The sequence below is a fragment of the Oxyura jamaicensis genome, chromosome 5 (genome assembly GCF_011077185.1).
Source record: "Oxyura jamaicensis isolate SHBP4307 breed ruddy duck chromosome 5, BPBGC_Ojam_1.0, whole genome shotgun sequence".
NCBI classification, from domain to species: domain Eukaryota; kingdom Metazoa; phylum Chordata; class Aves; order Anseriformes; family Anatidae; genus Oxyura; species Oxyura jamaicensis.
The window spans coordinates 58,791,002-58,803,349 of NC_048897.1; the positions used below are offsets into that span (position 1 = coordinate 58,791,002).

The 12,348-nt window shown below is 48.3% G+C and overlaps 1 protein-coding gene and 1 long non-coding RNA gene across 5 annotated transcripts in view; one reads left to right on the forward strand and one right to left on the reverse strand.

Annotated features, from left to right (window-relative positions):
* KCNC1 (potassium voltage-gated channel subfamily C member 1) overlaps positions 1-11,256 on the reverse strand; it is a 120,643-nt gene extending 109,387 nt beyond the window's left edge. For all 4 annotated transcript variants that reach the window (XM_035328779.1, XM_035328778.1, XM_035328777.1 and 1 more), the window contains exon 1: positions 10,352-11,256. In XM_035328779.1, coding sequence (XP_035184670.1) covers positions 10,352-10,921 — 570 coding nt within the window. In that variant the 5' untranslated portion in view covers positions 10,922-11,256. The remainder of the gene's footprint in view (positions 1-10,351) is intronic.
* Positions 6,135-8,741, forward strand: LOC118168427. Its single transcript, XR_004751553.1, has 3 exons — positions 6,135-6,234; positions 7,035-7,346; positions 8,614-8,741. It is a non-coding gene; the product is annotated as an uncharacterized LOC118168427 (long non-coding RNA).
* Positions 11,257-12,348: the final 1,092 nt, after the last annotated feature.

The window sequence follows — 12,348 nt, forward strand, 5'->3', positions numbered from 1 at the left end:
TAACTGCCTGGATTATGCAGCTGTATGAAGTAGGGAAGCCTCCTGAGCAGAGACGGGGAAAACTTGAAAATCATGCAGTTGGAGGAATACACTAGCCTTAAAATCTCACATCCTGAGCAAAAGCTGTAACCACTGGATTATTGCATAAGGGGAACTGTTTCGCACTACTAATATCCCGTTTCCATTTGAGCACAGCTCTGAACACAGCTTCTATTCAGTATGTAGTTGGCATGCTCAAGTACTTTTAAAGGACCGAGCCTGTTAGCAAAGGAAAATTCTGTGTTAACAAGACTGATACAAGGTAGTTACCAACAATACCAAGGTAGCTCTGGACACAGGCAGGTACAATACTGTAGGCACTGGGAAATTTTAACGTGCATCTTAAAAAATGACATCTGCAGGGCTCATGTTTTGGTAATCCTAACTTTGAACTCCCATGGCTACATCCTCTCTTGAGTCTGGCTTCCGAAGTGAGGATGCCGGGACTGAGTGCTAAATTCCCATGATGCAGGAGGGATGGGAGTGTCCGCCCTGCTGCCTCTGTGCTGACTGATGCATCTCATACGCATGCCGCACCTTTTGAAGAATCATAGCTTTGGGTATCTCCTCCTCTAGTCCAGCTTGGTCTGCGAAACTATATCCATACAGTGTAAATTCTTCCCACGGGTTGTTATTGTTAACAATAAATGAAAATGAGGTACCAAGATTTAATGTCCTGCAATTCCACATGGAGGAAAATTCACAGACAAGGAGGGAGGAGGGCTGAGGCATACCCAAACGATCTGGTTTACTGAGCTAACAGAATGTGCTGTTTGTGCCCCATTGCAAATGTTCATTTGGTAAGCTATACAGACACGGCCTTTCTTCATACCAGTGGTGTGCTGTAGATGCTAGCTGAAACCCCAGAGAGGTTTCTTCAGAGCTAACATATGCAAGCAAGTAGGGCACACAAATAATGACTTCAGTCAGAACTGCTAACAAATGTTTCCTTGATAATCTGCATTAATTCAGTTACTTGCAATCATCTGTCCAAATCTCAGCTTTTTTTTTTTTTTTTCCCCTCCCTGCTTTCTAGTAAATTCATAGCATGTGGCTCTGTGTGTATTTCTGATTGAGATCTTGAAAGTCCCATATGTGGACAGTTCTGCATGAAAGCTAACGATCACCTCATCATAACAAAGGCTTACCCTGTTGTCCTAGCCCAGATGTCCTTTGAGGACAGTAAATGTGCTGTTTTAGGAGTTGCTATAGCTGATGATCGAACATGTGTGAAGATAAATTTGTGTTTTGGAGTTGAAGACACCATAGAATTGCTACAGAACTTCAAACTTGTGATTTGCCTTTGGCTCATGTCACACTGACACCTAGAAGGTAAAATGAGCCTTTCTTAGTGGACGAGGTTCTCCAAAAGATGTTTTCTTTAGAAAAGTGAAGGCACTTTTTCGGTATTGATTTCCTGCTGCATAGACATAACTAACATTTCAGGAGATCTATACCAGTTTAAAATTTACATTAGGTCTTCTAATGAAATCACTAGAACCTTTGGGACTTCTTGCTAGGACAAACACTAAACTCGTATCAGCTGAACACTAAATTTCAACATCACTTAAGCAAAATTCAGATAGTAGTTGATCTACTACTTCCCCTTCCCCCAACACAACAACAACAAAAACAAGAGCAATTGACTCAATCTGGTATTGGTTGAGTTGTTATAGCATAGTTAGATTGTTCTTGGTTTCTCCTGACACGTGCTTTACCAAAAAAACTTGAGTTAAAATCAGTTCTGCCGCATGCGGGACACACTGCCAAGAAGTGCTAAGACGTACTGTCACTAGCTTTCTTGCAAAACTCCACGCTGTAAGCAATGGGGAGATCCATGCTAAAAAAAGAAAGGAATAGCACAATGTGGCCGATATTATGTTGTTTTGTTTCTAGAGTAGAGATCGGAGGCTGCTGTGAAAACAAGCCCTTTAACATTTAGTGCTGTGGCAATTTCACAATTGTCTTTGTCCTGAAAAAAAAATAATAATAATAAAAAAAAACAAATTCTGAAGTGGGTCTGCATGGGTCTCAGCTGCATCCCATTAAAATCAGTGGTAGCTGGGACAACGGCCCTACAAGATGGGACTATAGTGAAAGTCTCTTAACTCCTTGCCCATGTCCATTTTTTATGCTGTAGACACGACCTCCATTCCAACAGAGGTATAGGTGCTTTTTTTAATTATTTTTTTTTTCCTGAAGTCTGTTATCAAATTAGAAATACCCTGATTGAAGTTTTTCACTTAGTTCACGCCTGGACAAATCGTAGCAATGGCCTCCACCCTCTCCACCTGTCAACTGATCTGGAGTGATGAACAGGGCAAGAACCCAAAGTGACAGCTAGAATAGGGTTATTGGGATGAAATCTCAAAGTGAAACCTGCAGCAGAATTTCTGAGGCATGTGAAGTCACAGGCAACCTGAACCAGCTAGATCTTTCTGTTTTTCAATAGGGAAACGCAGGTAATGCTTCAATTGTGTTTTTGAGAGGGCAAAGATGGGCAGGATGAGGGATCCTGCTGCAGCTGAAACAAGGAGCTGCTAATCTGTTGGTGTATTTCTGTACATGTTTTGATTTGTCTGTGCGGATGCTGAGTAGATTCAGCCAGGAAACTAAGAAAATAAGACATATTCAGGTTGGTCGCGCAGACCAAAATGCCTGTCCTGTCTTGTATTTGTCTCTGGGAAATTGTAAGACTCAGTAGGAATAGGCTTTTGCCTTTTGTTATTTAAAAGCAATAATCCGTCTTCCTGCTTTTTTGAAGGGATTTTCTTTCCAAATTTTCCAAATACAAAGCCAGGTATTTTACGCCGTTTCACGCTTTCACGACACCGTGATGGTCCTGACCATTTTCTCAGTGTAAATCTAGCGCTGCTGAGGTTTGCTGCTGCTCCTCAAGTATCAACATAATTACATAAGAGTGTGCCAGCAGCGAGTGCCTGTGCTGGTGGATCATGTGCAGCACACACATCGCTGGCTGTCCGCAGCGCCCTGAAAGCAGAGATTTATTGCATTTACAAAGGGCCATTACAATGCAATTTTAACTTGCTGTCATTAAAGGGTCTTACATCATAAGCAATCACTGTAAAAAGCCTTAGACTCAGACTTATTCTTCATTTTTATAGCGTGATTTATTAGAGCCCCCATTATATCTTATAAATCATATCTGAAAGGAATAAAAATCAATTAGGGCCTGGTCCTTTCACCTTTACCCGTGTCGGGCGGCGCCTTGTGCTCAGCCTGGAGGAAACGGGGATGTTCCTGGAGTAAGGGATCGCTAGGAGAGAAGGAGTGAAGAGAGCAAAACCTGGGTCCTTACTGAGCACAGGAGAGAGATGTAAAAATTATTTGGGAAATATTCTGCAGGGAGGGGGTGGTTCTCCATAGATTTCTCTGATTTCATCTGATGCTAACACCGTGCCTCCCGAGTACTGTTTGGAGTGAATCACGTATTTATGTAATGCAACATTCAGCAGAGAAAGCCAAGTCAGCCTTCTAATGCTGTTCTTTCCTCAGATCAAATTCAGCATGTAGTAACTAAGCTAATTGAAATACAGTTGCAAAGATCTCAAAATGGCTGTTCTGTTAGTGTGATCCCACAAGAATGCACTGCATTTCATAAAATCAAGCCTATATAAAATGGAAACTCAGCTTTGCCATCAGTATTTGCATGAGAAAGGCTTACTTACACGGTTATCAATTAGGGCTCGATTTTGCCATCTGCATACCCCTGCTCGCCCTTTATATTATGAAATACAGCACTTGGATGTGATTTGATTGAGCATTAATTGAAGTCATGTGGTTTGAATGGGGATGTATTCTGTAGTCCTTCGCAGTGAAAAATGCCACTAAGATCGTGAAGAGCTCTGCCAGCATTAGAGCTCTGTGTTTTGATGCAGTGTGCTCAGGTCTCTGATTTGAATATGTCTGTTCCTAATAAGTTGCTAAGATCTATTGCACCTCAGTGCTTTGGAACAGAAACACGCAATGTATATATTTTAAAAAAAAGCCCTACACTGCAATTGATCTGTTATCCTGAAGCGTACTGCAGGAAAATTCATTTCTGCCCTTGAAGTTGCTGGTAATTTGGGCAGGGAATTTCAGTAAGAGTAAGGCTGGACCCTCGGTTGCTGGTTTGCTACCCTTTCTCCTTATGTTAAAAGAAAGGCAATATGTATAGACTATGCTAAGGTAGTACCATAAACATACACAGAGCACTCGTGTATTGTTAAAAATAAGAAAGATGAGTACCAGTAAATACTGGACTGTACAAAAGGAGGAAAAACAAATCGGAAAAATAATTTTCCTAGGTACAGTCTAATGTATCCCATTTTTGATCAGTTCTAAAATAAAAATATCGTGGGTCATTGTATCCTTTGTCTCATGATGCACCAACACAGAACACCAGTATTTGTTCCCTTTTTTTTTTTCCCTAACCAGAACCAAAATAGCAAATGTCAGGGGAAGGGCAAAGAAAATAACTGAAGGCATATAGGGATGGATTTAAAGAGAGAAGAGACCAAATATCGTCCTGAAACCAGCCGCTAAATTCATACTGATTTCAGTGGCACCAAGGTTACATTTTTAGAAGTATTTTGGGATGGTTTAATTTTGAAGTCCTTCCTCATATGGAAATCCCACTCAGCCTCGTAGGAGGTGCTGGGGATAGGAAGGCATATATATGTGTATGCATATGATGGTATGATCCATACAATCACAGCCTTGGCTAAATCCAGTAAATTTTGTAACCTAGAAACATTAAAATTAAGTAAGATTAAATATATATATATGAAAATGGCAACAGATGCTGTTCTTTTTAAAGGTTTTAAGATAATGGAAATAAAATTGGAAATGGGCAAATGGATTAAACCCCCTTCCATGAATTAAAACTGCTAAGTCTGTGCTACGCAGCCATAGCTTTGTCAGGTGGGTAACATCATCCCTCTGATCTTCCTGTGAGGTTGTGGCTTCAAAGAGACTGTCAGATTTTCCGGGCAGACATCCCCTCTTCCTATGTGCTCCTGAACGACTCGACCCAATGAAGTCATGGTTCTGCACGGTTGCTATGATCAGTTTTGTTTTCTTGTTTCTTTCTTTTTTTTTTTTTTTTCCCTTGGTGGTAGCTTTAAAATTTATTACTTCTGAAGCCAGAGGGACAGTTCACAGGAGTTATTTGTGAGCGTGCCTGCTCCCACCTTGGCTAACTCAGCAGGGACAGAAGCTGGGCCGGGGCCAACACTTCCCAGCTGGGATTGCAAAGGCTGCTTTGGACAGCAGGCAGAGGAGCCGAGACCGTGCTTACTAATGGGTTATGTAAGGATTTGCAGTAACGTGTCTCTCGGTGGGAGAAAATAGGAATAAGATGGGATTTTAGGAGCTACGTTAATAATGAATGACAGAACGGTGGTTAATAGATGTCTGTCTGTAATTCCATTATACTACAAGTGCAGGGGAAACTTCATTTAATGTAGAAGGATTCTCATTTTTCCAGAGCTGTAATGCAGCGTGCAGTTAAAATTAGGCTCTCCAGTTAATTGCCAGCGTATGTGGTGAGAATTACTGCAGCCAGCTTCAGTGCCGGATTAGCCATGCCTCTGCAGGGGAGACCTCGCTCAAAGGCCCGAGGTGGGAGAGCAGCTCCATACAATCCCCCTGCGGGGAGAAGGGCCCCTGTGGGTAGGGGATGCGTGTGGGGCCGCTGTCCTCCTCTTCCTCCTCCTCCCTGTCTGCTCACGGGTAGCAGGAGCGCCCCGAGATGCCTGTCCGAGGAGCATTCCTGTGCTGAGCGTGTCCTGCATGAGACAAGCCCTCCTTGTGAGGGGCGATGCCCCTCTGCACCTGCCTGGGTGATTTCACTGGGTCCTGGGCTCTACCCGGCAGGCTAAAGACTGAGCAGAAGTCTCCCAAGACTCTAAGCCCCAAGACAGTACGGTTATCAGGAGTTAGGATCCCGTAAGCCTTCCCATTCCTACAGGATGCATTTTATATAGAGAAAAACTAGCTTACGTGAACACAGCAGGGTTGAAGGGCTCCTGAATGTACAAAAGAAAGCTGGAAGAAATCCCTTTTCCTCATCTCTTCCCTGCTAGTCTTTATACCGTCTCCTTCCTCGTGACCAAAACTCGCCTTTCCAGAGTCACCTGCTGAGGAAAGCCGATCCTTCTGCGGGGTGGCACGGGAGAACAGGCAGGACGGGTGAGTGAGTCTTGCCATGAGCCTTTCCTCTTCCAGATCAGGGCCGGACAGCATGGGCCAGGATGGCCAGTCAAGCTGCTGGGGACTTCCATGGGACCCCAACCAGATTTTATTTAGAAAAAAGTAAAAATGTTGATTTGGAAAGACTCCAAAAGCTTTCCTTAGGGTTCCTTAATGAAGCCTAACTGTCCAATGTGATCATGAGGGCTCGCACAGGAGCTCAGCTGAGAGCTCCAGGTTCCAAAACCCTGACTGACCTGGCGGCTGTGAACCGACACAACCACAGCCTTACCCCGCTGGGGAGAAGGAGGAGAAGGAAGGGGGCAAGGATGTTAGACACCTGCAGGCCACATGCTCCAGGAAGTCAGTGGGAGCTTGGCTTGTCTAAGAACAGCATGGCCAGACAGAAAACTGAAGGAGACGAGGTGCTAGGAAAGTATTTTTCACCCACGGTGAGCGCACAGAGGCCTGGGAGGTCTAATGAGTGCAGAACTTGAGGACAACCTAACTCCCAGATATGCTGCTTTAGGGTGTCTGTGCCACTCTGAGACTTTTCCCTTTGTATCTACTTAGGGAAGATACGTTTACAAAGGTGCCTGAAGATGTGCAAAAGGTCCTAATAAGCTTTAGAGAAGCGTCCCACTGATTTAGGCGCCGAGTACCCGTTGGTGCGTGGTGATGTTTAAGCTGCCTGAGGAGATGCTTTTGCAAATCCACCTGGGTGGCTGCCGGCCTGCATGTGCACCCCTTATCTCTGTGAAGCTGCCCTTTCCCATCACCTCATCTGCTACTCTGTTCAGACCTCCGGGTACCAGACTTTGCCTCCATCACCCAAACGGGATCCTTTGTGGTATGGAGAATTGCAAGACCTCTTTACTTTATCAAGGTAGGTGTCTCAGGCAAGGTGTGATTTGAAACAAGCTACCTCTTCTTCAGACTTAGAAGACCATGCGAAGTGTTTGACCTCTCAGAATGAGTTGCATTATGCAATAAATCAGTATTTAGAAACCTTGAATGTGATTAAACCTGGCCTCGATTGTTTTAACGGGGAACTGTTAAACGCTGCATCTAACAACAAACAAGTAGTAACTGGGATCTTATGCTTGGTCAAAGTTTATAAACAGACCGGATTTGCAGTTAGCGGATCTTGCCTGAAATACACAAGTGCTCTTCCCTTCTCCCCTGGCCACCTACAGTGAGATCTGCAATGAGATCAGATCCCATTTAGTACGAGTTAGGTGCTGGTAGGTAGTCAAAGGGCTTGTGTTTGTAAACAGTGCTCATGGAAAGGCTCTGGCCACCTTGGAGTAAATGCTGAGCCTTCCTTAAACTGTCCCTGACCGTTCACTGTGTTCCTGTACCAGATACAGTCCAGGGAAACCTTGCTTTGTTCAGATCTGCAGCTGTGTTCCTATGCCTTATCCCTTGTACCTGCTCAAGTGTAAGAGTATAAAGGTTATGTAAATCCATGTTTCTATTAAGACGTTGCTTTGGGATACATTTGGGTGTCGAATATATACACCTAACATCTATAATAACCACTAGTACAAGTCTAAGATCCAATTAGGCTGAGAAATTTTGTGAGGTAAATATTTGACAAAATGGCAGTGAATTTAAATTTTTGCCTGACTGGAATAGTCGGTGACTGAAAGTAGCATAGACGATTACAGGGGAGGGAAGGGTGGATTTGTTGTTGCCTGACTATACTTTGCTAAGAATTGCTTTAATATACCATTCGCCTGTTAATGATGCTGTCAATTATTTTACTATAAATTAGCAATTGTGAGTTGGAGATCTTTTTGCAGTGTCTGTCATTAGGTTAGAGAAGCATAAATCAACCTCCCATCTCTTTTTACATCCATAGCCATAACATACGGCTTTTATTAGAAAATGTTAAGTGTCTCTTAATGCCTCCTTAATGGACAGTGTGTGCATGTGTTGATGATGAAAGCCATCTTCCTTCATGCAAAATATTAATGCATACGGCCTTGTGTCTCCATAGATACGAGTTAAGGAATGGTATTTAACCCATGAAATATTCAGCATACACTTAACTTCAGAAATCATGTTTCCCTAATTTAACAGTCCTTTAAAAAAGAGCAAGTTAAAGGTAAATCAGGGGTTGAATTCTACCAGGTATGCACGTGTAACTGTGAATAAATGGTATAATAACCACTGGAAAAAGAAAATAGTCTCCATAAAATGCCTATTCCTAAATGGAAATACTCTCAGGGAATTAGGAAATGGATTTTTTTTCCTGCTAGAATTCCTGCTTGTACATCATAGACCCTTAATACTGGTTATATATTTTGCCCTCCAACCTAAAATATCAGAACGTTTCCAAAAAAAACTGTGTTTTAGCCTCTCAGCTGTGTGTAGCTTTTTTTGTTGGGGCAGCTTTATGCGTTCGGCCTTTGGATCAGCCCACAGCACCCTGGACAAGCACACTGCTTTGACCTGAGATGTGTTCTACCAACAGATTCCTGGCCACCAGAGAGATCTGCTATTCAAATCAACGCCTGCTAATGTTGGGCTTGATTAAAGGAAGCTAACTAAGCCTTTTGAAGGATACCCTCCAGCCTTCCCTCTCTGTTTCCATGTTCCCTTGGCAGAAATCGGGGATTTGAAAGCTGCAGTTCAACAGCATCATCCTTTCATGTTGTGGTAAATATTTTATTATTCCTTTATCCTCCGTGCTGTTTAAAGGAATTCATTTAAAATATTAACTTCTTTGTTCGGGGAGGAAGTCTCCAAAGGGTATGCAAACAAGAATCTTTAGAAACGCACCAAGATATAACTCCAGGCTCTGCTCCAGCTTTCCCATTCATTCAGTCTGCAGACCTGGCGGCTCCCTGCTGGAGATCTCTGCTCAGCCCAAAAGTCTCCAGCAGCCGGTTCCACCACCCATTCATACGCAACCAGCTTCCCTGTCTCTGCTCCCTGCCTTTCCACGGCTTTCCTCCATCCATCCAATTTGCTCCTTAATTTGACCTCGCTCCTTTGATCGTCCCCAGGAGCTCATCCTCCCCCACCAAAGCACCGGCCATCCCCCCTGAGGGCTGGCAGCAGCTCTCTGCCTTCGCAAGGTATGTTCAAGAGCAGCGTAACGCTTACCCAAGCCGATTTCTTTGCGAAGCCACTATCCTTCACCTATTTTTCCTGCTTACCAAAACAGATGCCTTGGGGCTTAACCCTGCTGTTGCTCCCGAAGTAAATGTTTTCCTTACCTTTAACTTCCCTTGCAGAATCAGGCCCTAATGTCACTATCCTCATAGGTAACAGCACCGCAGGCACCGACGGAGAGGCGTCGGGTGCCTGTTTAAGACCATCTTTATTCACAGCTATGCTGGGAACTGCACCAGTGTGCGCTCCCCTTCCCCAAACAACTGCAGGCACCAAGAGGGAGGAGTTGTCCTTCAGCAGCCAGGCAAGAAACCTGTCGGTGTCCCTTCTACATGAATGAACCCTCTCCTCTGATTAATACTTTGCATTTCCCACAAGGGAAGAAGACAGAGTAGGGAGGTAAGTGAGCGACTGAATTATCCATTCTCAGAGAAGCAGGATCATAAATATTTAACACGGTACGTATGAGAACAGACTGCCTTTCCAGTCCAGGCTAAGAAACTCTCCAAATCCCCTGGTCCCACAGGGACTGCCTGCTCCCGTGATCCTTTTTCCATCTTGTGAAGGGGAGAGAGCTGGTAGCTCATAAGAGGGCTGGACAAAGGTGCCTCTCCTTACAGGTGTGTAACTGACTGTAAAAACCTGTGCGTGGAGGGAAATTACCTGCAATAATGGAATCTCCCTTCTCCCGTAGGAGTGCCTGGCCTGTGAATGGGACCCTGCCCCAGCCTGTGGGTTTTTCGGAGCCTGCTGGAGAATACGGGCCTCGGCAGCCCCCACGTGAGTACGCGAGCTCGTGCCACGGTGTCCACCTGCGTGCCCCGTGCACGGGACCTGCTCGAGAGCGTGGGTTGTGTCCCCACAGCCCCCACCTCTTTCTGTGTGACCCCCCACCCCGGTGTGGGTGCCTGCCCTGCCCAGTGACACGGGCAGGGAGCGGGGCTGAAGGGTGCCAGGGCATTTTGAGGAGGGCACCGCTGGCAGCGGAGCTTACCCTTGCATATCTGGAGGAGTAGGGGTCCTCGAAGAGCGCCCAGATGCGGGGCTGCCACCGCCGCCAGAAGCCCCCGGACCTGCCATCGGGGGAGTCGCTGAGCGCCAGGCGTTTTGTCATCTCCAGCTCCTCTTCCCCGTCACCGGAGTCTCCGGTGCCATCGACGTCGCCGTCCTCGGCGCTGCTATCCAGGGGCGCCCCGCCGAAGCTGTCCAGGGCCTCTTCGGCGTCGCGGTGCTGCCGGTAGGTCATCCAGCAGCAGGGCTCCACGTCGGTCTCATCGATGCCCCAGAAGGCCAGCTCCTCCTCGTACAGGGGCCCGCACACGTCGGCGGGGCAGTGCAGCTTGCCCGTGCGGTAGTAATTCAGGATGTGGGCGAAGACGCCCGGGTGGCGGTCGAAGAAAAACTCATCCGTGCGGGGGTCATAGTCGAAGTGGCTGTGGGCATCGGGCTCGGCGATCCAGGCCAGCCGAGTGCCGGGCAGGGTGCGGAGGGTGCTGCGGTAAGTCTGGTGCCTAGTCCCTCCCACGTTGATCACAATGCGGTCGCTCTCGTCGCCCTGGCCCATCTCGTCTCTTCTCAGGCATGTCGCAGACGCATCCGAGCAAGCACGGCAGGCAGCGAGCCCGCGAGGGGACGGCTGCGGGGCCGGCTCCGCTCCCGGGGCCGGGGGCTGCCGCTGCTGCCCGGCTCAGGGCGGCGTGGCCGCGGCGGCGGCGGGGAAGGCAGGGGCAGGGGCAGGGGCAGGGGGGGACATGCTCCGGGAGCGCGGCCGCTGCGGAGGCTGGGGAGCAGCGGGGCCGTGCCGGAGGGGGAGGGCCCTTCGCTGGTTGGCCGCGGCCAAAAACATAGGAGAAAAAAAAAAAAAAAAGGAAAGGGGGGGAAAAAAAAAAAAAAAAAAAAAAGAATCGCGGCGGCGGCGCTGCCCACAGGTGCTGCCGGGGAGGGGGCGGCTGGGGCCCGGCGGGGCTCTGCCCGCGCCCTTCCCCGGCACCGCGGCGGCGGGGGGCGGCCGGAGGTGCTGAAGGGACAGCGCCTGCTCCGCCGCGCCGGGCGGAGAGCGGGGCCGGGCGGCGGGCACCCGCGGCTCCTCCCGCTGCCGCCGCTGCCGGGCGGCTCCGAGCTGCCCGCCCGCTGCTGCCCGCCCGAGCCGCGCAGGCGCCCCGCCGCCGCCCCGCCGGGTCCTAGCGCCAGGGGAAGGCTTGGCGCCGGCCGGAGGGCTGGTCTGCGCCCCGCGAGGGGAGGCAGCGCGGGGGGGCCGCGTGGAAGGGCGGCGAGAGGAGCGCGTCGTGCCCTGAGAGCGTCGCGGGAGGAGGGGGCTCGCTGTGGGCAGGCGGGAGGGTGGCGGCACAGCGGGTGGGCGAGCCGGAGCAGCGTCTGATTGCGGGGTGTGCCTTGAGGAATCGTGGAATCATTAAAGCTAGAAAAGGTCCTCAAGATCATCCGGTGCAACCCGGTGTGCGGAACACTGTGATGTTTGACAGGAGAGGACGGGCTGGGGCTGGGCTCTGGTGAGGCTGCACCTGGAGTACTGCGTTCAGTTTTGGGCCCCTCGCTACAAGAAGGACATGGAGGTGCTCGAGCGAGTCCAGAGAAGGGCAGCGGGGCTGGTGAGGGGCCTGGAGAACAAGTCCTACGAGGAGCGGCTGAGGGAGCTGGGCTTGTTCAGCCTGGAGAAGAGGAGGCTCAGGGGCGACCTTATTGCACTCTACAGGTACCTGAAGGGAGGCTGTAGGTGGGGGTTGGTCTGTTCTCCCACATGCCTGGTGACAGGACGAGGGGGTAACAGGCCAAAGTTGTGCCAGGGGAGGTTTAGGTTGGCTATTAGGAAGAACTTCTTTACTGAACGGGTTGTTGGTCACTGGAATGGGCTGCCCAGGGAAGTGGTTGAGTCACCATCCCTGGAGGCCTTCAACAGACGTTTAGATGTAGAGCTTAGGGATCTGGTTTAGTGGAGGACTTGGTAGTGTTAGGTCAGAGGTTGGACTCGGTGAT